The sequence below is a fragment of the Amblyomma americanum genome, chromosome 3, assembly GCF_052857255.1.
Source record: "Amblyomma americanum isolate KBUSLIRL-KWMA chromosome 3, ASM5285725v1, whole genome shotgun sequence".
Taxonomy (NCBI): Eukaryota; Metazoa; Arthropoda; class Arachnida; order Ixodida; family Ixodidae; genus Amblyomma; species Amblyomma americanum.
This window is the reverse complement of record NC_135499.1, coordinates 152753824-152777571: the sequence shown is the minus strand read 5'-3', so window position 1 is coordinate 152777571 and position 23748 is coordinate 152753824. Positions and strand designations below refer to the sequence as shown.

At 48.6% G+C, this 23748-nt stretch overlaps 2 protein-coding genes and 1 long non-coding RNA gene across 4 annotated transcripts in view; 2 read left to right on the top strand and 1 right to left on the bottom strand.

Annotated features, from left to right (window-relative positions):
* The window catches only part of ck (unconventional myosin-VIIa ck), a 174835-nt gene extending 172271 nt beyond the window's left edge, over positions 1 to 2564 (top strand). For both annotated transcript variants that reach the window (XM_077658424.1, XM_077658425.1), the window contains exon 46: positions 998 to 2564. In XM_077658424.1, the coding sequence (XP_077514550.1) occupies positions 998 to 1087 (90 nt within the window). In that variant the 3' untranslated portion in view covers positions 1088 to 2564. The remainder of the gene's footprint in view (positions 1 to 997) is intronic.
* LOC144125220 (uncharacterized) lies at positions 2392 to 6787 on the bottom strand. The gene is made up of 4 exons (XM_077658431.1): positions 6534 to 6787; positions 6390 to 6478; positions 5146 to 5349; positions 2392 to 4398 (listed from the first exon to the last, which is right to left on the bottom strand). The coding sequence occupies exons 1-4, from the start codon at positions 6631 to 6633 to the stop codon at positions 4255 to 4257; spliced, it is 537 nt and encodes a 178-aa protein (XP_077514557.1). The 5' UTR covers positions 6634 to 6787; the 3' UTR covers positions 2392 to 4254.
* A 9248-nt stretch (positions 6788 to 16035) lies between these two features.
* On the top strand, positions 16036 to 22634 carry LOC144123397 (uncharacterized). The gene is made up of 3 exons (XR_013313080.1): positions 16036 to 18504; positions 19724 to 19797; positions 21780 to 22634. It is a non-coding gene; the product is annotated as an uncharacterized LOC144123397 (long non-coding RNA).
* Positions 22635 to 23748: the final 1114 nt, after the last annotated feature.

Below are 23748 nucleotides of genomic sequence, written 5' to 3'. Positions count from 1 at the left end.
AACTGCGGCACGTGGAGGAAAATGAATTTGCTGTAGCCAGCCTTAAGTGTGGAGCCACCGTGCTACAGAGAAGCTGAGTTGCGTGACAATGATAATAGTAGATAACAATTGTGATGGGCCCATCACCACGGCTCAGGCTGTGACTGCTTGGCCACTGGCACCAACGAACAAGGTGGTGGCGGGGCAGCGGGGATATTCTGGCACCCCCATTGACAGGAGGGGAGAGTGCTTTCTCAGCTGCAAGCGTTGCCATCACATGCAGCACCGTAGTATTGACATGTCACCATGGTCTACATGCTAGGAGCAGTGGTGAAGTTTTTTGCAATGTTACAGCATAGTTCATGGCTGCTTTATGAAAGCCTCTTCAGCCTCATACGTGAGGGTAGTTATACGCTAACTGAGTTACTAAACCACTGCATCATAAGTGGGCACCAAATGCATGAGGCTTAATGGAAGCTGAGCCAGGGATTTGATGCTACTGTGTCCTAAGCGGAACTAAGCGGAGTGCGCCTGAATGATTACTGTAGCTAACATTTAGAATGTTGCATTATTCTCAAAGTTTCTTCCATGTGTTGAGCCATGTGTGTGCAACACAACACTTGAAATGGTAGCTACTTGAGTAAGCCGATAGTGGCTCCAGCTGCAGTGTCTTGTGCATGTCATGTCCAAGTTCTTGAGTGCATAAGTGGCATGGTGCTGTTCATTGGCTTTTTTTGTCCCGATATTATTAGCCTGAAGGAAGTCTATTTAGCCTCAGGAAAGTTATGAATTTAGAAATATGTTTAGGTTTTCCTGAGACTAATCATGACTTTTGATTAGCCTAAAAAATTTCATATGTATATGACATTTAATATTATGAAATGGTTATTTTCTCAGACATAATAATGAACCAATTACATAGACTCTGTGGCTCGATGCACAGCGAGTCCCAGCCGATTACTGTCACTTTGTTTCAGTCTTGTTCTTTGAATTTCACTGTGTATAAACTTTTCTGCAGGGCTACAAAATGGATGACTTGCTGACTTCGTACATCAGCCTGCTGCTGACAAACATGAACAAACAAAGGACTCTGCGGGTGAAGCAGTGAACTTCGGCAACTGACATCACTCAGTGTTGCAGCTGCTCTGTTGCCAAGTGGCCACAGGGATATTGTTTTACGTTCTTACACATGTGTGCGCAGAGGTGCCAGATGCGTGACAAGTTTAACAGAGGGTCAGGGTCCACTCATGCAAAACATTGCAGCAGTTTATGCGTTATTCCCTTGTGCCTGCTGTTAGCTTTGTCACTGCAGCATTCGAATAAGACTGGCTGCTAAGTATCGTGTCCGTCCAGGCAAGTGCATCGAGCATAGTGCAGTGCCCTGCCTTTATTGCAAGCAACACGAACATATTAGTGTATACTTGTCAATATATACATAAGTCTACATAGAAATGCCATTGTGCCTCCCTCTTCTTTCGTCAATCTATTACTGTCAGTGAAAAGCTTACAAGGCAGCGGCATGTGAAGATGAACTTTGATTTTCACCACTTACAGTCCTTTCATTACGCAGGGTTTATTCTTCACTCTTTTCTTTCTCTTCATTTGCTTTCAATCAAGGCCTTGAAAAGGCAGTCATCCTTGACCTGACAATCCGTCGGTATTTCTTCCTAAGGAATTGTGACGATGTTTTATTTATTCCTTACGTCTGACGAATTCCTTTCATGACATCTTTCGTGATCTGTGGTAAATGAATTTCTTTTGCAGGAAATTAGGAACACATTTCCTGACTCTATGTGAGAATCAAATGAGCGGCCAAGCAGCTTTATTTTCTCCTTCAAGTGTACTTGGCAGGGTTGTGAATGCAAAGGATGAGAGAGAGCCAATGAGTGCTCTGCACCTGTGGTAGCCAATGTTTTCAGCGTACAAATTGCATTGACCCTCGTGTTCATCTCGACACCTATAAAAATGTACGTTTCCGTGGTTCATTAGCGCTCAAATTTTGCATGGATATTGCATTTTGAGGCGTGCATCAAAAATAGTGCATAAGGCATCAACGCTTGCCTGATGCAAAAAATGCTAGGTTTGCAAAAAATCATTTTTGCAAACCTAGCTCTTTGATTACCAAGGTCAGCGTGTTCAGCCAGTCAGATGTAACAATCTGCCAGGGAAGAGGAAAATCAACAAAAACCAGTAACAGGGGTTGTTCATTCCATTGTCCTTTCTCATGTCAATGCCAGTCCTTTCGAGCTACTCAGTCACCTTGGCTTGAACTTCCAGGGCAGGGCTCACCCATGACAGCAGTTTTCCATCTCTGCTGCAAAAATTAGGCAAGCACCTATTCCACTTGCGCTGCTAAATAATGATTGCAAAATGCAGTCTCTGTGCAAAAATTGGACACAAAAAAGCTTGCACTACAGGAGAAAAAGTTTTATAGATGCCGACATAGACATGCAGGTTACTGTACACTGCAACAAACATTTTTGCAGCACATTCCGATGTGGAGGGTGTGGTAACTTCAAGTAATCACAAACTTTTGTAAATGACTGAGCGTACATTCCGGACACAATAAAAGCAAGAATAACAGAGCCTTGTGCCTATTTCTTGAACTTTTATGTATTGTACCTCTCAAGTGGCTGCAAATGCAATGATTGCTAGGCAAACCCAACTGAACAGTATGGTGTGCGATCTGCACCAGTTTATGGAAATGAATGATGTGCTGAGTTTCCTTGAAACCTGTGGCAAGTATGCTAAACTACAAACAGGGGAAATGTGTGCAGTTTAGCATGCTGTTTCAAAACTGCATCGAACATGGATTGTGTATCAGAAACGCAAATCAAATATGGACTGAATATTTACATGAATATTCGGTACTTGTGCAAATATCCATAGAAGATTAATACTCATGCAAAATCGCCAAGCACTAGTGATGGCACTGCCGTGTGGTGCCATAACCTGTACAGTTATAGCTATTACTTTTAAAAGATGCAACCCTGATCTCCACTAGGAGATGTACGTAGAGCACTGTCATTATATAGTAACTTTATGACCATCATGCTGCACATGTAAGGAAATTACCTTTTCCTACTGACGACAGCAAATAAAATAGCGCCACATATCAGTAAGCGAGAGAGACGAGGGCTACGTACGAGTCACGGATTCCAAGATCAGGCATCAAAGCAGGGTCTCCTAAACCTGCCTGCGTGCTGCATCGCTTAGTCTTGGAGACCATGGCACTATGAACAGACCATATTGTGGCACCAAACCCTTCTTCTCTCACAGACCAATCACAGCAGCATGCTGTGCGGCGTCGGAGTGGGCCCTGCTATTGAAACAGTCATAGAAGAAAGCTGTGCTGTGCCTTATTCGAACTTCACACTAATTATTCGAAAACTATACAAAATGTTGGGAACATATTCAGTCCATTTCGAATACTCTGGAACATGCACTATATTTGATTTGTTCAGCAAATCGAATAGGAGGATATTCGGTTCTCTATTAGAAAATTTCAAATAATAACACAACCATAAACAGTTTTTCCAGTGACTAAACTTGTAGCTGTGCAGGTTTGAGCAACGATACCTTTTCTTGGCGCTGCACAGAATCAGTTTGCCTGCTCAGGTTGTTAGCATCACGACTAGAAGGAATTTCTGCAAATCAGGAAGTGGGTATAACTGCAAGACTGCCGGTGACATACCCAAAATGCTGCAATAATTAGGGAAAGTGATGTCATTATGTTGGAACAGAGAGCAAGTGGAGAAATAACATGTCAGGGTATTCTAGCAGCCAGAGCAGCATCCTGCCAGCAGATTTAATTGCACATTGGAAGGTAGTGATGGTCTCAAACCTCCACATGTCGCAACTTCCCCCACTGGAACTGTGCCCATGCTCCCCATTTGCATTGCTAGCAAATGCAGGCTGGAGAAGCTTAGGCAGAATAAGGTTTATTGTGTGGTGCCTACATCCTTCCTCACTTTTGTAGTAGCGCAGATTTGAGAGTTTTATTTCCACCAGTCAGTAGAGTTAATAAAAAACAGGTGAGATATAAAATGTTATACATAGCTCAGTCTGTATTGAAAGTAAGCTTAATACAATGCTGAAGCAGTTTTCGAAATATCTGCCTATTTGACTAACTGCGGACACCACTTCAAAGATTGACATTGGTAAGTTTTACCCATAAGGCTCAACTAACAAACTTCTGAGCAGAGGCGCACAGAAACAGCTGAGCAGCACCTGTGCTTCCGTTTGTTCACTTTTGATAGCCATGTTATTGCACAGTCACTGTAGCACATTGGAAAGATGAGAGTGCTTTGGCAGTGCGCAGTCCAGTGCTGTCCTCCCATGAATGTCTTTCACTGCAAGCAAATTGGGACATTTCTTCAGCAGTATCCTGCAGACTTCATCATGTCCATTTTCTGCAGCCTGCAAAGGCAGCCACAAAAAGACCCATCCAAATTTTGACATATCAACTGCTACATCTACTCTCACTGCACAGTCATAGCAGCTGTTCAAGCAATCCACTCCTGACATTCATGCAGAAGAGCAAGAGCTTTAAAGATCTTAAGCTGAAATAACTAAGCACTGCAACAAGTTGCAAGTATTAATGAAATATTCACTAAAGCATGGCAAAACAGCAATATTACGAAGGTTGTTAATCGTACATTCTTAAGACATGATGTGCACTGTAATGATGCACAAAAGAACTGGGGACAGCACAGAAACAAGACAACACTGCACAAACAACATTACTCGCCCTGTTTCTGTGCTGTGCCCTGTTCGCTTTTGTGCATCGGTACACAGTGTGCTTCATACTTTTACAACGGTGCAAGAGCGTTTAAAGCTACTTTCAGATGCTGATGCCCTCCGTACTGACTGTGCACAAATTAATAGTTTTGTCCAGTCTAGCTAGGGTTGCTGGCTACTCAGTCCAGATGCCAGGGCCTTTTGTAGCAGTTCTTCTTGGCACAGCTCATGGCCTCAGTGATTACACGGTTTGGGAAGTGGGGGTGTGGGCACCAGTGCTTATGTCACAATCATCACAATGAAACTCTCAGTAAAACATGGCCTTTTGTTGGCACTTTGTGCCACACAAGCAATGCATCCCTGTGTTGACAGTACGGATAAAAAAATAAAGACATGCCTTTAAGTTCACAGCAAAAATTTCATTACCTTGTGCAATGCAGTTTTTCCATCACTGTCAACAAGGGCACAGTCTGCACCTTTGTTGAGAAGCAAGGAAACACACTTCAGGTGTCCATGGTAAGAGGCACGGTGGAGAGCCGTAGCACCTCCTTTGGTCTGCACATCGGGACGTGCACCATGCCCGAGTAGCAACTCAACTATGTCAGAATGTCCCTGCCTGCAGGCATAGATCTGTAAAGTGATGACACCATAAAGACAGGTGTGACTGCTGTTTGTACCCTGGGAAATATATGGCACTAAATGGAGACTGTGTTCTATGCAGCACTAGGTTAAAGTTTGCAGTCCAGTTTATCTCAAGCTAACAAGAATAAGGTCAACGGGAGACCGCCCTCTGGAGAACACCGCACACCTTGCGTGTCTGTTACTTCTGTGTCGTTGGGGTGCAATCCTATGCGTTCCAGTAAGTAAAAGTAATGCTTGGCTTGAGGAAAAGTAGCTGTACCTTTAAAGTTTGAGTTTGTTACTCTCATTTGCAGCGCAGCTGCTTGAAGAGAACCAAGAGAATATTGCCCATGCATGCACAAAGCAGATATACGTTCCCTATAGCAGTTCAGCTGAGTGGCAACAGGCAGCCCAAAGCTTATAGTTTACATCTATACTAAATTACAGAAAGTCTATCCAGGAAATAAAAACACGGCTAAATCTCGAGACATCGTCAACGTTGGCCAATTTGAAAGAGCCAACATTTTACTGCTAAACTACTAACAGAGAAGGCATTTCGCGGCGCAAGCTTCGGTTTGGACTTAACAGTTTCCTTTAAAGGCACTGACGCAGCTCTCCGAAACGGGGGAAGAAGTGTATGCTTCAAAGGTAATCGTGGTATTAGCTACATCTGAACATCACCTCGACATTATTTTCACTCCACTGAGTGGCAGCGCCAAAACTGGAACCGCAAGTTGGATGCAATTGCCCTGGTTTCCATGATTTCGCTGAAGCTACGTTGCGATAATGTTCGGAAAAGCGGGTAGAAACAGTGGCGACAAATGCCATTTTCACAGACAAGCAACCAAATACACTTCATTGCTGAACTTCTAGAAAGATTAGCGAGGCGAAGAATAGCGACGATGCGCGAGGCGGGGGCTTTCACAGACCAACTGTGGTTCGGTCGCAAGCGCGTGAGCGCCGCGTACTTGTGGGGGCCATCGTGACGCACCCAACTATTCACGTGTAAATTCGACTGAACTGTGAGGCTGTACGCCACTGTAGCTTACGAGTGCGCAGTAGCCGTAAGCATCCACTTGGTCAGGGTCAATGCCTTTCCGAAGCAGTGACTCGACTTTCTCGTATTTTCCGTCGGAGGCTAGAAAAGATCGAGAATTTAGCCACCACAGCGCACTAAGCGTGACCAGGCTAACCTGCACCGAGTAGTCCCCTGCTGAAGTCCAATTCATCCAACGTTTGGTGAACTGATGGCACCGCTGAATCATGAGAGCAGTCGTGCGGGCAGTGCATCATGCAAAATTACACAACCAGCGCACGCGGCGCTGAATACTATGAGCTAGCTTTACAACAGAAAAGCTACATTATTTGTCTGCCCGTTTAAACACTGACTACAGTCCTACAGTGCGCCACACTACCGCCAAGCAGAGCAGACGCTGCTGACTTGAAATGACGATGATATGTAAACAAATGTTGCCCTGAGTTAACAAACTGTTGCATGCAATAGAAAACCTCTATATTTTTATTGCAATGCAACAATGACGAGGTAAAGATATGACAACGATTAATTCATCATACACGTGATCAAATGAATTCACACTTGTGTCGCATACAAATCACTATCCCCATCGCATTCAATGTTGAGCGCGAAATTTCAATAGCTCACGTTGAACACATTTAGAGCGTGCGCTCTAAATGAGCTGCATTCTCTGAGCTGCCGTTTTTGGGAAATCTTCGGAGCATTACCCCGTACCCGCGAACAGCAGTTCTGGCAAGTCAACGCCCTTTTCTGTGTGCCTCACGGACTTCTCTACACGCTGCCGTGCCCTCAGGGCCCTGGGCCCTGCGCTCGCTTGTTCAAGCCAGCCGGCCTCAACTATGAACTACACTGTCGTGGGGGATGACATTTCGCCCGCGGAGCTGGCGTCCGGAGAATGGGAAACCGTTCTTCGCCTACAAGACCGCGCCCGGCGCCTGCAGCAAGACGCCGCCAACGATGACTCCGGCGTTCCTGCCCAGAAGAAACGGAAGCCGCCCGCTATCAAAAGGCGAGTGCCGCTACCGCAACTCCCAAAGAGCGACTACAAAATAGTCTGCCGTCCGCGAGGCTGGAACTTAAACGACTTTGCGCCACGTCAACTCGAACTCGCCATGTGCGCGGCAGCCAAGGTTCCTCTTCAGGCCGCACTAACTGAAGACACCATGCGTGTTAATTCTAATAACAACACGCTCACTCTAAGCACCCCGGCACGCCAGCGAGCTGCAATGTACTCCGAAGTCAAAGCGTTCCAGCTTGGAGATCACACCTATGAAGTGGCGACGTATGTAGCAGCGCCAGACGACTCAGTCAGAGGTGCCATTTATCAAGCCTACGACGGAAGCTCGCCGGAGGAAGTCCGACAAGGCTTCATTAATCGCAACCCGGGTGTCGTGATCCTCGACGCTCGTCAGCTGGGTCGTTTAAAAACGATCCAGATAACATTCCAAGGTAACAAAATTCCGAGCCAGATCTACTATTGGGGATCCGTATTCCATGTGCACCCTTACCGGGAAGAAGTCGAAACCTGCTACAACTGCAGGAGAGTCGGACATAGAGCCGACGTCTGCTACAGACCCAAAGCCAACCTGTGCCACCGTTGTGGCGAGAACCATCCTGCACCTCCTGATGGGGAGCCACTCACATGTAAACCCGACTGCATCGTGTGCCATGGGGCACACCACACCGGGAGCCGGAATTGCAAGCACCGCCTCGTGGTCCGGAGACAACAACCACATAGGCTTAACGAGGGTGCGGCCCAGCATCACGTGGAAGGTGCGGCCCAACGTCACGTGGAGCATCACCCGAGATCCAGGCACCGATCTTCGAGCCGGGCAAGGAACCAAACATGGAACCAGGGCAGAGATAGATCCAGTTCCTTCCCGCCGCTGAGTGCATGGGGCGGCTGATGGAGAGAAGAGCACAAGTTCAGACCGAGGCAGAAGCAGCAGCCGAACCAACAAAAAGGTGAGCTGGCCAAATCCGGCCTCCCAACAGATGAGCGCTCGGGAGAAGGAACTTATAGAACAATTCCACAAAGTGCTTAAGGCGCGTGACGAGGAAAACGCCAGACTAAAGAAAGAAATGGCGGAGCTTCGTCGACTTGTCATGGCCTCGAGAGAGCAAAGAGCACAGTCACAGCAAACACCTGTGCAAGCCCCTCTTAAAGCACCCATTCCCGCATGCGAGGCTATGGAAACAGACAAACGTACCGCAGTTAAAAGACCCCCTACCCCCGCGGAGACCCCCGCGGAGAATACCCAAAACAAACGAGCTGCCGAAGCCTCTGCAGGCGATGTACCGCAGCCGGCTACGCCCGCTCCATTAAGAGCTGACCCTAATGCAATCACTACAAGAGTGGATAGCATTCAGAACAATGTAGACAGCCTAGAGGTTAGAGTAGGAAACTTAGAGGCTAAGGTAGATGCCTTAGCAGTGGAATTCAGACCGTTCCAAACTCAAGTAATGTCTATGTTCCAACAAGTGATGGAGAAGCTGACCGCATTGGAGAACAGCTTAACATCATTACAGCAAAGAGTGGATCACCAATATGGCCCCGTCGCAACAAATTGAGGTATGGCAGTGGAATTGCAGAGGCTTTCGACGCAAACGGGGGAATCTGCAGTTTCAAATTCAAGCACAACAACGTCCACCAGACATTATTGCTCTACAAGAAGCTAGTGGCGCGGTCAAATTACCGGGCTATAAGGCGTTTCTTCCGCCAGGATATGATGCCGGCTCAATTACGGGCGTGTCCACCGCCGTATTATTGCAACGCAATATTACTGCTCTACAGCACTCCATAGAAAGTTCAAAGGAAGACTACGTCCTCCTTGAGATTTTACCCAAGAAACGAGGAGATACAAGTTTGTTCCTGCTTAATGTATATAGCCCACCCAAAGATAAAGGTACCGGTATACCGGAATTACTTATCAAGACTGAAACTAGCGACTAAAGCCCAGCTATTAATAGTAGGGGAGTTTAACGCACCACACCCGGAATGGGGATACACTAGAGCCGGTCCCAAAGGCAACAGGGTATGGCAAGTGGTCCAAAATCTAGGCCTAACTGTCCTGAACAACCCCCAAGAAATCACGAGACTAGGCAACAGTATATGTAAAGACACGTCGCCAGACCTAAACCTGGCAAAGAACATACAAAACCGAACATGGACTAACACAGGACACACGCTAGGCAGTGACCATTACATTATATCTACCACCTTTGAGACAGCAAAGCATAAATCAGTCTTCAACAAAGTAAAAATTACGGACTGGGACAAGTTCAGGGTAATAAGAGAACAAAGACAAAAAGATGAAAGCACAGACCCAGTAATTGAACATCTCGGGGACTGGGTGGAATCACTAAAAATGGACATTAAGGCTGCCACAGCCGAAATCGGCATGGAAGAAGGTCAAGTCACTGACTCTAGGTTATTGCATATGTGGGAAGCACATTTCAGCTTGCAAAACCGCCGTAAGAGGAACAAACACAACAAAAATCTTAAAAAGAATTGCACAGTTGCAGAGACTAATTGAAAAATATACTCTAGAGCTTCAACACAAACAATGGGAGCAAATTTGCTACCGCATGAATGGCAAGCTCGAGTGCAGGAAAACTTGGCATCTGCTAAGGCACCTAGTCTTGACCCCACAGAGGCTAAATTAACTAAACGAGGTCAACTTATGAGATTAGTGCATCAGTATCAAGACACCACAGAGGAGTTCTTAACGGAACTACGAGATCGATACTTAAACACAACCCCAGAAGGACCGCTGCCAAACTATCAGGGAACACCAAACGAGGACTTGGACTCTGAGATTACGGAGTCGGAAATGTGGCTTGCCATGGGGCAACTACGCACCACGTCTGCAGCCGGGCCTGACGGTGTTACTAACAAAGCACTTAGAAACTTGGACGCAGGGTCAGTGACAGCACTCACTGATCTCATGAACAAATACTGGACAGACGGAAACATTCCACAAGAATGGAAACATGCAAAGATTACATTCATTCCAAAGCCAGGCAAGAAATTGTGTATAGAGAATCTACGCCCAATCTGTAACATCCTGCTTAGGAAAGTTAATGGAACATATAATTCTCAATCGGCTACAAGAATACGCTGAGGACAATAACTTACTCCCTAACTCCATGCTAGGCTTCAGGGCTAATCTTTCTACCCAAGATGTTATGCTGCAGCTCAAGGCAGACATAATAGACATGGAACACAGCAGAGGAACTAAAGCCATATTAGGCTTGGATTTGAACAAGGCGTTTGATAATGTCACGCACGATGCTATCTTAAGGAATCTCTCGGACAACAACCCAGGGGAAAGAACTTTTCAGTACATCAAGTCATTTCTCAGTAACAGAACGGCAGAGATAGCAGTGGGAGAGATTAAATCAGACTCTATATCACTTGGAGGTAAAGGAACGCCACAGGGCTCAGTCCTGTCACCCTTCCTTTTTAATCTCTCACTAATTAAAATTCCTTCTAAATTAGCAGCCATCCCGGGGCTGCAACACACATTCTACGCAGATGATATCACTTTATGGACCACAACTGGCAGCGATGGTCAGATAGAGGATACCCTGCAACAAGCTGTAGACATAATACAAGACCTGGCGGGTAAAGCAGGGCTAACCTGCTCGCCCTCCAAGTCCGAATTATTTCTAATCAGCTACAAACCAAGGGGCCCTCGAGCAAAAAATTACGAACCTCCGCCTCAACTGAAAATCTGGGTGGAAGGGCTCCCTGTAAAGGAAGTTCAAACTATAAGAATCCTAGGACTCTTCCTTCAGTCGAATCGGAAGAACAAGGAAACACTAGAAAAACTCCAGACAACCGTCAATATGACGGTAAGACTAATTAGACGAATTGCAAGCAAAAGGAAGGGAGTGAAGGAGACAGAACTTTGCAAAATAGTACAAGCATTTGTAATGAGCAGGCTTGTCTACGCACTCCCATACTTAAAATTAGACAGAGTGAAAAAGCCAAAGTAGAGTCTATGATTAGAACAGCATAGGTAGCATTAGGGCTACCGAACTGTACCTCCACCGAAAGGTTTCTGGGCTTGGGAGTACACACCTTAGACGAGCTTACAGAGGCACACTTAACAATGCAGAGAGGCCGGCTTTCCCGCACCAAAGCAGGAAGAACCATACTTGATCGTTTAGGACTAGGCATACAGTTGCCACCCCAAGATACCAAAACACAGATACCTAAACGCATCGCTAAGGTAATAAGAGTTAAGCCACTAGCTAAGAATATGCATCCTGCTGACCACGAGGGGAGAAGAAGGGCTAGGGCAAAAGCTCTACACAACATATACAACCAAGATGTACATGCAGTATATGTAGATGCCGCAGAATATCCCCAGAAACAAGCGTTCGCACTAACGGCGGTGGATACGCAAGGTAGACTGATAGTCTCCGGCACTACCATAACGAAATCCTCGGAAACGGCAGAAGAGGCGACAATCGCCCTTGCTATCATTAACACAGAAGCAACTACCATACTCAGCGACTCTAAATTTGCCATACGCAATTATGCGAGGGGCAGAATTTCTCAGGCAGCAATGAGCATATTGGGTCAAACCAAAGACTTAGACAGAATTATTGAATTGATATGGGTCCCGGCTCACTCGGGGAACCCTGGTAACGAAGCGGCACACATAACAGCTCGAGGATTCGTCAGCCGAGCAGGGGACGCTGTCGTTGCTGAGAGTTTTTCGAAGGACGGCCTATCATCTTTTCACGATATTACTAATCATTTTAAACTTGAAAGGAGGATATTCCCTCCTCCAGACAAAGCCTTTAATAAGGAGCAGGAGACCACTTGGAGGCGACTCCAGACGCGATCCTTCATAACGCCTTACCTGTTGTCAAAATTCTACCCCGGTGAATACGACCCTGCATGTACATTGTGTGGTGATTTAGCCACTTATGATCACCTATTGTGGAATTGTAAAGAGGAGCCGCCCCCGAAATCTCTAATACAGGTTCCTACTCTCGAGCAGTGGGAGGCCGTGTTGGTCAGCTCAGACTTGGGAGTTCAAACCCGGGTCATTGAATGGGCTACCCAGGTCGCTGTCAGCCGTGGACTGATAGCCACCTAGCACGGATCGTCTGCATTCTGGCTTTTCTGACGAATTAAATGTTTTCCAATCCAATAGAGCGTGCGTTAACCGAAGCATATAAAAAAAAGATTCTTTGTGCGTTTTTTTTTTAGGTCTAGTTATTTTAGGTTTAGCACGTCGGTTATCGCAAGTGATGGCAGCAACGTCCGAGCATGACACCTTGGGTAGCCTGATGGCAGGCATTTTCGCCGACGAGATGTACCGACTCTTTGGCGGCGGAAGTCGCTGTATGGAATGTTCTCAAAGGGCATAGGTGCAGCGGTCCCTTCGTCACTTTGCACAAAGTTGCATGCGTACAGCCATCGTTGCGACCGTGGCTGTAAATTTAACGCGACAGTGTTGAGGGTCCCGTTCAGGGGTAATCCCGGCGTCGTCGACGCGTCGAGAAAAACAGGCGGCCCAAGACGTGGCAACTGCAAAAAGTCTCGACCTCAAAATTTCGACCTCGCTCAACCTAAAACTCACACGTGAGGTAGAGGTCTGATTTGCTGACCTCACTCACAAAATTTCGAGCCGTTGCCGACCTGACCTCACGACGTGAGGTTGAGGTCGAAACATCATGAGGTTGCCCACCTCTGCCCGAAATACTTAGGCCGACATCCATAACCTGCTGTGGGTTTGTTCGGCGATGAAGCCGACTGGAATCTGATACCTGCATGGCGACTGCGCCCATCTCACCGAACTAGTTATGCACAAGCAACAAGAACGGAACTAACGGCGAAACGAGTTTTCACCGATCCTCTTCTCTACACATGCGGATAGCGGTATACGACGACGGCGGGTCTCAAACCTGTAGTACATGGACCCTGCGCTCGAAAACAATGTTGGCATGGGGAAGTGAACCCGCCGCGGTGGCTCAGTGGTTAGGGCGCTCGGCTACTGATCCGGAGTTCCCGGGTTCGAACCCGACCGCGGGGGCTGCACACTAAACAATTTCTCACCCTTTAGGGTGTAAATCAGCTGTCCCCAGACGAACACCCTTTTGCAATTGTTCGGCGCTAAAAAAGGGTGCAGAGATCAGCACCCCTAAGGAAGGGTGCACTTAATGATACTTTACAGGATGTAATGGATGCACCCTAATTAAAGGGTACTATTTTTTCATAACACTTCTACGAATGCATGTTGGAAAGGTGCTCCACATTGATCCACCCATGAAGCAAAAGCCTTGGCCTGATGCGCGCCCTCTAAACTTTCATGCTGTGCACCCTTCCTGAAGGGTGCTGATCTCTGCACCCTGTTTAGCCCAAAAAAGGGTGTTCTTCTGGGGACAGCTGATTTACACCCTTAGGGGTGAGAATTTGTTTAGTGTGTGCGTTTTTATGGAGGCAAAACGCTAAGGCGCCCGTGCGCTGTGCAATGTCAGTGCACGTTAAAGATTCCCAGGTGGTCGAAACTATTCCGGAGCCCTCCACTACGGCACCTCTTTCTTCCTTTCTTCCCTCACTCCCTCCTTATCCGTTACGGCGCGGCTCAGGTGTCCGCCGATATGTGAGACAGATACCTCGTCATTTCCTTTCCCCAACAACCATTCAATGGCGCGGCGTTTAAAAAAGTCTGCACCGATGCAGACGGCGCGTGTCGCTCAGCGATTGAAAAAGCGCTGGCGCACACGACGCGTGTCGGGCTGGTTCTGATAAGAATTTGCGCGGCAAGCGAAGCATTCCGCGCGGTGTTCGATAAGGCGCCAGTGCAGGTGACGCGCCAGCTTTCGATCCTCTTTTTTTTTTCCCTGTGGTTATTGCTTGCTCGAAAAACGCGCCCGTCCAAATTCTTCAAACAGGAAGTGTTGTGAGGCTAAATCGCACTGTTTACAGAACAAAAAAAAAACTTTCGACAAACCCATGTACAACATAGGACTTTCACGTGAGAAAAGATGGCAGGACGATCATGAAACCTAATTTGCGAGAATGCTGCGATAGCTGTTGAATTTACTGTCGATTATTACTTTCATGCTTTTACCTTAATGAATGTTTCTACTCTAAGCATTTTACTTCGCACACGTGGCAGAATTTTTCTGGAGGTTCAAGTTGAGCGGAGGTGGGTGGTCGATTGCGCTTTTGGAGTCTAGAGGTGGGTCCGCGGTGTGTCCGTGGACACGGCTTAGCTACAAGTGATGGATGGTGGATGGCGCTTCTGCAGGGGTAAGCAACTTGATTTGCGTGACGAACTCGAGATACTGTTTTTGTATGTACTCTCGCTGCCGGAGGTTCAGGGTAAGCTCAGTTTCAATGACGCTGTCGTTACTTTTGCAATGGTTCGAAAATGGGAAGTATACATCCAGTTGTAGACAGCGGGTCCGACACTTAAATTGTTTTTCCAGTGTTTGATTATTTCAATCTGTTCCATAGTCCCACAAAACAAAGCTTTCCAACGCACAGCGCGTCGTCCCGCACGCATATGTTTGCGAAATACTCCATGCAGAGAATTTTTCAGAAATTCGTAATTCAAAGAATTACCCTCCACCCATCTCCACCCTCCAGAAGCCGCCTCGCACCAGAAGACAATGAAAGGAGCCCACTACATTCCCACCTCCACTCTCACGCACCTGCACCCTTGCAGAAGTTTCCACCAACCAGAAGTCCTAAAAAAAAGTCACGGCGAAACAAAACTCAGAAACTCAAAGGGAAAACTACCTACGTAAAGCGAAAACCAAAGCCCATTCCTGTCGCAGCCAAGCCGCATCACTTCTCTTGATCGCATTCAATTTTTCGTTCCGGTGCTGCGAGTGTCCCTGATGGGTGGAGGCTAGATGGGGGTGAAGATGGGAGGATGGAGGCCTTCTGGAGGTATGGACGCGAGTGAGTGGTGGTAGGCACAGATTCCGGAGTGTTGAGATTGGTAGTGGGTGCAAGCTTGTACGTCGGAGAGGCATTTTTAACGCCGGGTGCATCTTCCAAAGGGTGTTTCCGTTGTGTGTAGACGCTCACGCACAGACCACGGATATTGGGGGGAAGAGTAAAACAGTAAAACGTAGCTGCAAACGGGGCACAAAGGAAAGTATTGCGCTGAAGAAGAGAAATCGGAAAAATCGAGCGGATAGCATCTCGCCAATCTTTCCCAACTGCTCAGCGCTTTCGTCATCTCGCCAATCTTTCCCAACTTCTCAGCGCTTTGGTCTTCAAAGGCGTTTCGTTCACTCCGCGGAAGTTGGAACCCATTACGTTCAACGCTTAAGACGCAGGGAGACGAAAATTAGGGACGGTAAACGTCGCCCAAATTCAAGCGCTCATACGCACGATGAGACTTGCGTGTCTAAAGCAAGATCTTGATATCGCATTATCGTGCTGCCCCAAAGGTACAGAACTAAAGCAAAAAAAAAAATTGCTGGCCGCAGCTACCGCAGCGAGACATGAAAGCAGCGGCGCGGCGAAGCACAGTCACTGTTCCCGGCATCTGAGCCCAGTGGACGTAATCGATCGCTGTTGGTCTCAACAGCGCAGATCGCCGAAGATAAAACCCCTTCGGTGACATTAACGCGCATGCGCAAGCCGCTGAGCTTCGCGCCTTCTGCTTCGCGGAAGAGAGACGCGACAGTAGCGGCGTATACGGTCCCTTTGGTGGTGCTGCGCGAGTTTCGCGGTACTTCTTGACTTTGTGTCCGTTGCCAGTGGGTTATCGCCGTGTTCACCGTTCCCTGAAGACGCCTAGGTGTGCACCCACGGCCGAGCGACGACTGCCGAGGAATATATCTTCGAGCCAGGCCACCGGCATCGAAGGTGAGTGCGGGGCTAAGCCTCGCGGCGAGGGCGACTTATGTCCGCGAAACCGGCTATTGGCTTTTAGTGAGAAATTCAGATTTACTCGCGTTGTTTTCGCGAGCATTCGATAACAGTTAAAAAGCGATACGCGGTGTTAAGGGGTTTCGTGGACTGTCGCCGTCGGGTTTCTTTTCCGTGACAGAAACGCAGTGCAGGGCTAGGATCCGCGGCGCGCATAGCTTTAGGCTTAGCTCACACTACGGGCAGGCCAGCTGTAGGTATTGAGCCAGCGAGGAAACTGCACCCGGCCAATTCTTTAACAGTACCTCGCGAAAGTCGACCAAACTGCTTGTCAGCGCCTTATCGCGGCGCGGAGCGGCAGAGCTAGCGAGAATAACCGCGTGCGCACAAGTTAGCCCCCGCAACGATTGTCGTCTGTGGGCAAACTTGTGCGCACGTGGTTATTCTGGCTGGCTTAGCCGCTCCGAGCCATAAGGCGCTGACAAGCAGTTTGGTCGACTTTCGCGAGGTACTGTTAAAGAATTGGCCGGGTGTAGTACGTACTACGCCCCGCCTTACTCGCTGCCTCAAGGGGATTTAGATATGCGAGCCCGCTGCCGTTTGTGTCACGGAAGAGAAACCCGTTCCGACCGACGTAGCGACCAAGCCACTATGTCGCCGCCGAACGCCCACGGAGGCGCGGATGTGCTCTTGAATGACATGTGGTTTGTTGTCGTACACGGCGCTCGGAAATTCTCGCCAGCCTCGTCCAGCAACTCCGAAGAATGGACGCTGCCTGCGGTCTGCGGCACATCGTTTTCCGCCGCAGCCAAGGTCGGTAGTGAGCTTTCCTTGTTCAGGCATCGCTGCGGCCCGGCTTCTCGGGGGAACCGCAGCGTTAACTTCTCCGCCACGGTGAGTACTCACAACTGCGATATGTTTGCATATCTACAGCAGGTCTCCTATCTTTTTTTTTCTTTATTTGCAGATGCGGACCAATATGGCAGTTACGGGCCGTGAAAGATTATTTTCGTGCGGCCTGCCTCTTCTTCCTCATGCAACAGGCACTGTAGTACTGTCGGCAGCTTCGATTACACTGCAACGCAGCGTCGAGTTTTCTTAGTTTTCGATAATCAGGACCGAGGATTATCGAAGCGAGAAAACTGACAAGGCTGCAAATGAAAGCGGTGCCCCCCGAGGATGTCTCGACACCAGTCCTGTCTGTAAGAAGGCAGTGGTTGCAGTTCAGTCGAAGGTGAAGTGGTAGACGCCACATGTGCTGCTGACAGTTCGGGAAGTGCACATTATGACCGTCGGACGCCTGAGTAGTGTGAACGTAACTTATTACTTCCCTTTGTTCGTTGGCTTCGTTTACTGAAGGTTTTTCTCGTTTGTCTTTGCAGATATCCGACATATGGTTCCGGGGCTGGTTCAGCATGCCCGAGCCGCGCTCTCTAGCCCCGGCCCGACAACCGTGCACCGGACAAGATATTTCCTTTCTTCCTCACGTATGACGCCGCGTCCCGCCGCAAGCGTTTTATATATACTTGCAAGACTGTTACGTGTCTACAACAGTTGAAGGCCCGCCCAACTCTTGTCATGTTCACCCTTCATAAAAATTGAATTTTTCGCCCTTGTCTGTCTCTCGCTTAGTCGTGCTGCTACAAGTCGTTTACACTGACGTTACTTTCACCCAATATAGCTGAGGTGTAGCCTTCGTTGCATTTTGGTGCCAACCAAATAGTCTGTGCTAACCGGACAGCTTTGCACACCTTCAAGGGGGCCCCTTGTCCAAGCAAGGTGGACGTTAGTCCGGCTCTTTTGCGGTGCGCAAAGTTGCTTTCCTTTGTTAATATCGTCTCTATTTGTTCACTTCGCTTCTTTATTGATTCGTTGCCTGATTCACCTGTTTATCTGTTTGTGTCCGAGTCTCCTATTTTTCAGGGGCACAACATCGACGTGGCACAGGTGCAGAAGGTTGTAATCATCGGCGCTGCATCTGGGAAAGCGGGATTCGTCACCTCCTTCCCGGGGCCTGACGTCTGCATGCGCGGGGACACCACCGGCTTCCCATCAGGCTGCTGCTTCCAGTCAACGCATCGAGGCTCCGGTCAGAACCTCTGAGGCGCCGACATGGTGACCTGCTGCTCCCAGCCTTCGTCGCCGCTGCGAGAGCCCCAGTGAGCCAACGCCGAGTTCCTGCTGGCGTGGTGTATCGAGCTGCCGCCATCATGTCCCTGTCCTCAGCCAACAACGCGAGGCGGTGCGTCGAGGCCTTGAGTGTCCGCCCCAAGTGAGCGAACAGGTTTTGAATTTGATTTTCTGTATAAGGCAAGATCGATTAGCAATTGATAGCACTTTTCCGCGTTTTTTTTTTGTCATACGTGTGAGCTTTGTGACTTCTGTGCTATATAAAATGCGTCGTATGTATACAGAACAGCCAGGTTCGTCTCTTGAAGTACTCACGCAGAATGGTACCAACATCGAGGCACTTCCACGCCTTTCATATTTCGCGTAGTTTTCACTCTGTTGTTAAACTGTTCCTTTTACTTCCGCGGCAGTACTTCCGCTATTTTACTGCAACAGTAGTAGCAGGGCCACTCTACAAAATGCTGGCGTCGGCGTGCGAGAGCAGAAGTTAAATCCACCCTTTAGAAACTTCACTCTCCACCCACATGCTCCCTCCTCCACAGGCAATGGTGGCTGCGCAACACTTACCCCATTGATTATTCCCACCACAACATATGCTGTGGTTCATTGGTTAAGACATACGCCACTGCGCCAAGAGGTGTCTATTGACACCTAGGATGCTCTCCTAGAAAAAAAAAGAGGGTGCCTCAGAGCAGTATGGTGCCTCCTAAGCTAATCTCTCGCCCGCCTCTACTATACAGTACACCTACTATCCATCCAGTCAGACGGTGATCAATGTAAAGCGAAACTGCTAACGTATCGTCATATCACATTGTATGATCACACAACATCGGTAGCAGCTAGCAACGAGAAGCTGAAGATCCAGCTCTCCGACGTAATAGATAGGCTAATGCTGCGGCGATGCAGCTTAAACAAGAGAAGCACGCTACGCCAATCATCTGTCATCAAGTCATTTTTCGTAAAGCCAAGAAAGAGCCTAACATCCTAAGACTAAAAGCGGAAGGCAAAACAAAAAGCCCTCTTCTATCGCAGCTTCGCCGCATCAGTTCTAAGCCGCCGCGGTGGCTCAGTGGTTAATGTGCTCGGCTGCTGCCCCGAGAGACGCGGGTACGATCCCGGCCGCGGCGGACGCATTTCGATGAAGGCTAAATACTAGAGGCCTTTGTACTGCGCGATTTCAGTCCACGTTAAGGAAATCCAGGTGGTCAAAATTATCCGAAACCCTCCACTAAGACGTCCCTCATAGCCCGAGTCGCTTTAGGACGTTAAACCACATAATCCAAGCTAAGCCAAAGCATCAGTTCGCATAGTTTTCCGTCAATTGCTTTAATTACGTATTTGTTATGCTTTTTTTGTTTCAGGTTGGTGCCACGGCTTCGACTCCAACTGGGTATCTCCCTCCTTTGAAGCCAGTTCGTCAGGATCGAAGCTCTGGGTGAGCTTTCCCGTTGTTTGTTTGAGTGTGCATTTTGCAGAGAAGCTATTAAGCACCCGTTCCCTGGGTTTCACGTCGTTGTAGTAACAGCAGCAGTAGTGCGTAACCGGAGAGTTGTTACTACCGGAACCATCCGGGGGTTACTTAACGTGGAAGGAAGAGGACATGACGAGAGCATGGGTGTGCGTGAGCGGAGGGTGGCTGCCACAGGAATAACCCGCAGGCTGGTTACCGTGGCAGAGAGAGAGAGAGACAGGCATAGCAGAATGCTGGGTCTAAAAATTAACATGCAGAAAACCAAAGTAATGTTCAACAGTCCAGCAAGGGAACAACAGTTCACAGATGGAGCGAGGTGCTGGAAGTGGTAAAGGTATACTCTACTTTACTTAGTTAGGGCAGGTAGTGACCGCTGATCCGGATCATGAGAGGGAAATAACTAGAAGGATAAGAATGGTGTGCACATATGCCATATGCGCTCCATGGAGCGCATATGGCAGGTTATCTCAGATTATGAATGACAGTTTGTCAATATTCTTCAAGAGAAAAGTGTACAACAGCTGTATCTTACCAGTATTGACCTACGGGGAAGAAACGTAGAGGCTAACGAAAAGTCTTCAGCTCAAGTTTAGGACAACGCAACGCGCTATGGAAAGAAGAATGATAGGTGTAACGTTGAGACCGGAAGCGGGCAGAGTGGGTGAGGGAACAAACGCGTGTAAATGACATCCTATAGTCGAAATAAAGAGAAGAAATGGGCTTGGGCAGGGCATGTAATGCGAAGGCAAGATAACCGCTGGTGCTTAAGGGAAACGGAGTGGATTCTGAGAGTGGGCAAGCGTAGCAGGGGGCGGCAGAAAGTAAGGTGGGCGGATGAGATTAAGATGTTTGCAGGCAAAGGGTGGATGCAGCTGCCAAAGGACAGGGTTAATTGGAGAGACATGGGGGAGGCATTTGCCCTGCAGTGGGTGTAGCCAGGCTGATGATGATGATGGTTACCGTGGAAGGAGGGAGAGTAGAGCGAGAGAGCGTCGTTTGCAGCGGCTGCTGTGAAACGCGCCGCCCGAGGAGCAATTCAGCCTAGGTTGCGACGTGTTCCTGGAACGGCGCTTTAGAGGAGCGCTAGTCTAAGAACGAGGATGTGTACAAAACTAATAATGATTTGTAGGCATGCACATATACATGTCGCTGTCAAACCACCTCGATATATCGAAAAATGAAAGTAACTCAACGGTTGTCGTTGAATCTCGCGTTACACAGTGGTAACTGTCCTGTGAGTTTCGTGAGCTTTATTGTACTTCAATGTCTTTATTGCCATTTCTGGCCTTGCAAGCACCTCGCCCCTTTTTTATACTTTCGTTTTTGAAATTATTTTTGTCGTGTTGCTATATTTCATTATTTGATTGCAGAGTAAGCCCGCTACAGCAGGCTATCATTTACATTTCTGTAGTTCATTTTCATCCACTTTTTACAGAGATAGCTATATGGGTGTCGTTCCTTGAGGTAGCGTCGTCATCCCCCGCGCACGCCCCTGTAATATACGGCCTGCACAGCCGCCACACTGCACCACGAGGTCAACCTGAACTGCAACATCTCTTTGTGCGCCCTAAAACCCTAACCAAACCCCTGCACCTGTTGACAGCCTAGTGCACTCGGATACTTCACCACTGTCGCCCCGCTTTCCCAAGCCCGCCTTAATTGTCTATCTCTAGAGATCGATTATAGGTGGATTACCTACTCCGCTTGAAGCATGTCTATCCTACGCCCTTCCGCTACGACACACCCCTACCCTTTGCCACGGGGTAAACGTGCGGTTATTCGTCGACCGCGCAAGCCAGCCATCGATGAAATTCGCTTTAATGCAAGGAAAAACATTCGAGAATGTTTTCATTTTATTTGCTACCGCATTAACTTGCTGAGCCTAGCCGTAGTCAGAATCTGAATTTCATTTTGTCATTTTTTTATATCGCCTTTTGTTTTTGCAGGTGCGCCAATTGGGCGTGCTGTTTCGTGCACCGGGCGTGGCGTCTTCCGAGCTGACATTGGGACCAGCAGAGAGAGCCGGCGTAGTTGAAGATTCCCCTCTTCCTGACGAGTACCGTGCTGGGCAAGAAGCATGCACCTGCGGACTTGCCCTGCTCCGTTTGGAATGTGCTCCATTACTCCATTCAGCGGGCTCTCACCGTGAACACCTTTTATGCACCGGGGCATACAAGACTCCCTCAAGATGCTGTTGTGGCCGCAGGGCAGTGCGCGCACCCGTGAGCGAACCTCGGTGGGCCTCTGTACGTGCCTCGAACAGACTGGCTTGACGTCCCGTCTGTTCTCCGCCACGTAGTGTCGTGCAGTGACCGAACGCTCCGCGAGTGCTCCCTTGGACGATCAACAGCTGGACGCGCGCCACTCCAGCTGCAGTGTACATAGTGTTGTGCGCGTACGCTTTCTCTTCTTTTATGGACTCAACACGCGTGCAACCTGTATATATGTATAAATAGTGGATTTGTGTACGTTACCTCTCCCCCTATCCTTTCTTGCTGTCCACTCACCTCTTTTGTTTCACCTCCATTCTGCCTGCTATCCTTTCTTTCCGCTGCCCTAGCTCAGGTGGCAGATGCCGGGGCTAGCAAAAATCTTTATTTTCATATTTCTCTTTATTTTTGAATAAACCCTACTAATACCGCCATAGATCGATGACTGTGCGGCGGTCAGTGTGTTCGTGGAAACAATGTGCTCCATCGCCTTGACCTCTCAACGCAATACGTGCATCTAAAAAAGAAACGACCCCTGGTGCCTTCTAGCGTGGTCTCGCACAAGAGTTGCCAATAAATCCTTTTCACCCTAGTCTCTTTCGAGCTTCTTGTCGCCACTGCAGTGCTCGCCGGTGCCAGCTGGTTTGAGCGCGTTGTGGTTGACGCAAGTGTCGCGCTTCCTAGTGTTCAGACGCAAACAAGACAGGTTTATTCCAGCCCGGCGAATACCGGCACGAGCACGAGACGCGTGCCAGCCGCCGAGAGCCTCGCGCGCAGCAGTGCAGCCAAGCCAAGCAGCCGGTCAAGCCACTGCATGTGGCTACTGCCTACAACACCTCCCCTGACAGGAAAGCGAACTCTTGGGAGGAATGACACAACGTCCACACTTCGTGTGCCGGTGGGAGGCGCCAGCGCAGGTTGTTTGTGAATCTTCTGGAGAAAAGTACCAGGGAGAGAGTCCTCGTATACGACGTCTTGGTTGTCTCTCACCTCTCCAGCGGGCTTGAGAAAAGGGATAAGATGGGTTCGAGTTCGCTGTATAGTGCCGTTCCCAGTGTCAACTATACATGACCTAGGCTCGCTTGCGGGCGCCACCACGTTCCCTTTCGCTTGAAGTCTGTAACCCAGACTTCATATCCTTCCAGAAGGGTCGGAAGTTGCCGTACGCCATGTCGTCTACCGTAGTTTCTTCGCTGCTGTTCGCGGTATTGGGTTTCAAAATTCTGAAGTTTAGTCGCGTCTGGAAAACAGGGAACAAGCCTTCCGGGAGTCAGAGGAATCTGTCCGCAACCGCCTCCCCATCAATAGTTCAGAGGGGCTGTAGCCATTCTTCAATGGAGTTGACCTTGTAAAGGTTCTGGCAACAGCCCGCCTGGTGCAGCTGCGTAGTTCGGCCCGGGACACCTGCAGCCGGGGTCTCTGCACGGCGATAGGCATCTTGGTTCCCACGGCCGGCCCCCCTTGGTTTATTGGATTCGAGACGGAGGAATCTGCTGCCGTTTGTAAACAACATTGTTCCCGGAAGATCGACCGTGCGGTACGGAGGCAGTTAGCGACCGCCAAACCAGGCAGGAGTGGCTCACCCTTTCAACGGTGCCGGCTCTCCGGCGCCTCACCCATTCGGACTTCCCGGAAGACGTGTTCGGCTTGACAGCGTGAGAACTGTCGTTCGGACGCGAAGACAACGCTCTCTCTGGTGGGGGCG

Bases quoted from the DNA above. Each gene is read 5' to 3' on its own strand.
- LOC144125220 (XM_077658431.1), bottom strand. From the start codon at position 6,633: ATGATGCACTGCCCGCACGACTGCTCTCATGATTCAGCGGTGCCATCA. The intron at 6,479-6,533 runs GTTAGCCTGGTC...GATCTTTTCTAG, and splicing joins CAGGGGACTACTCGGTGCAG to CCTCCGACGGAAAATACGAG. The intron at 5,350-6,389 runs GTAAGCTACAGT...ATCACTTTACAG, and splicing joins CTTACGGCTACTGCGCACTC to ATCTATGCCTGCAGGCAGGG.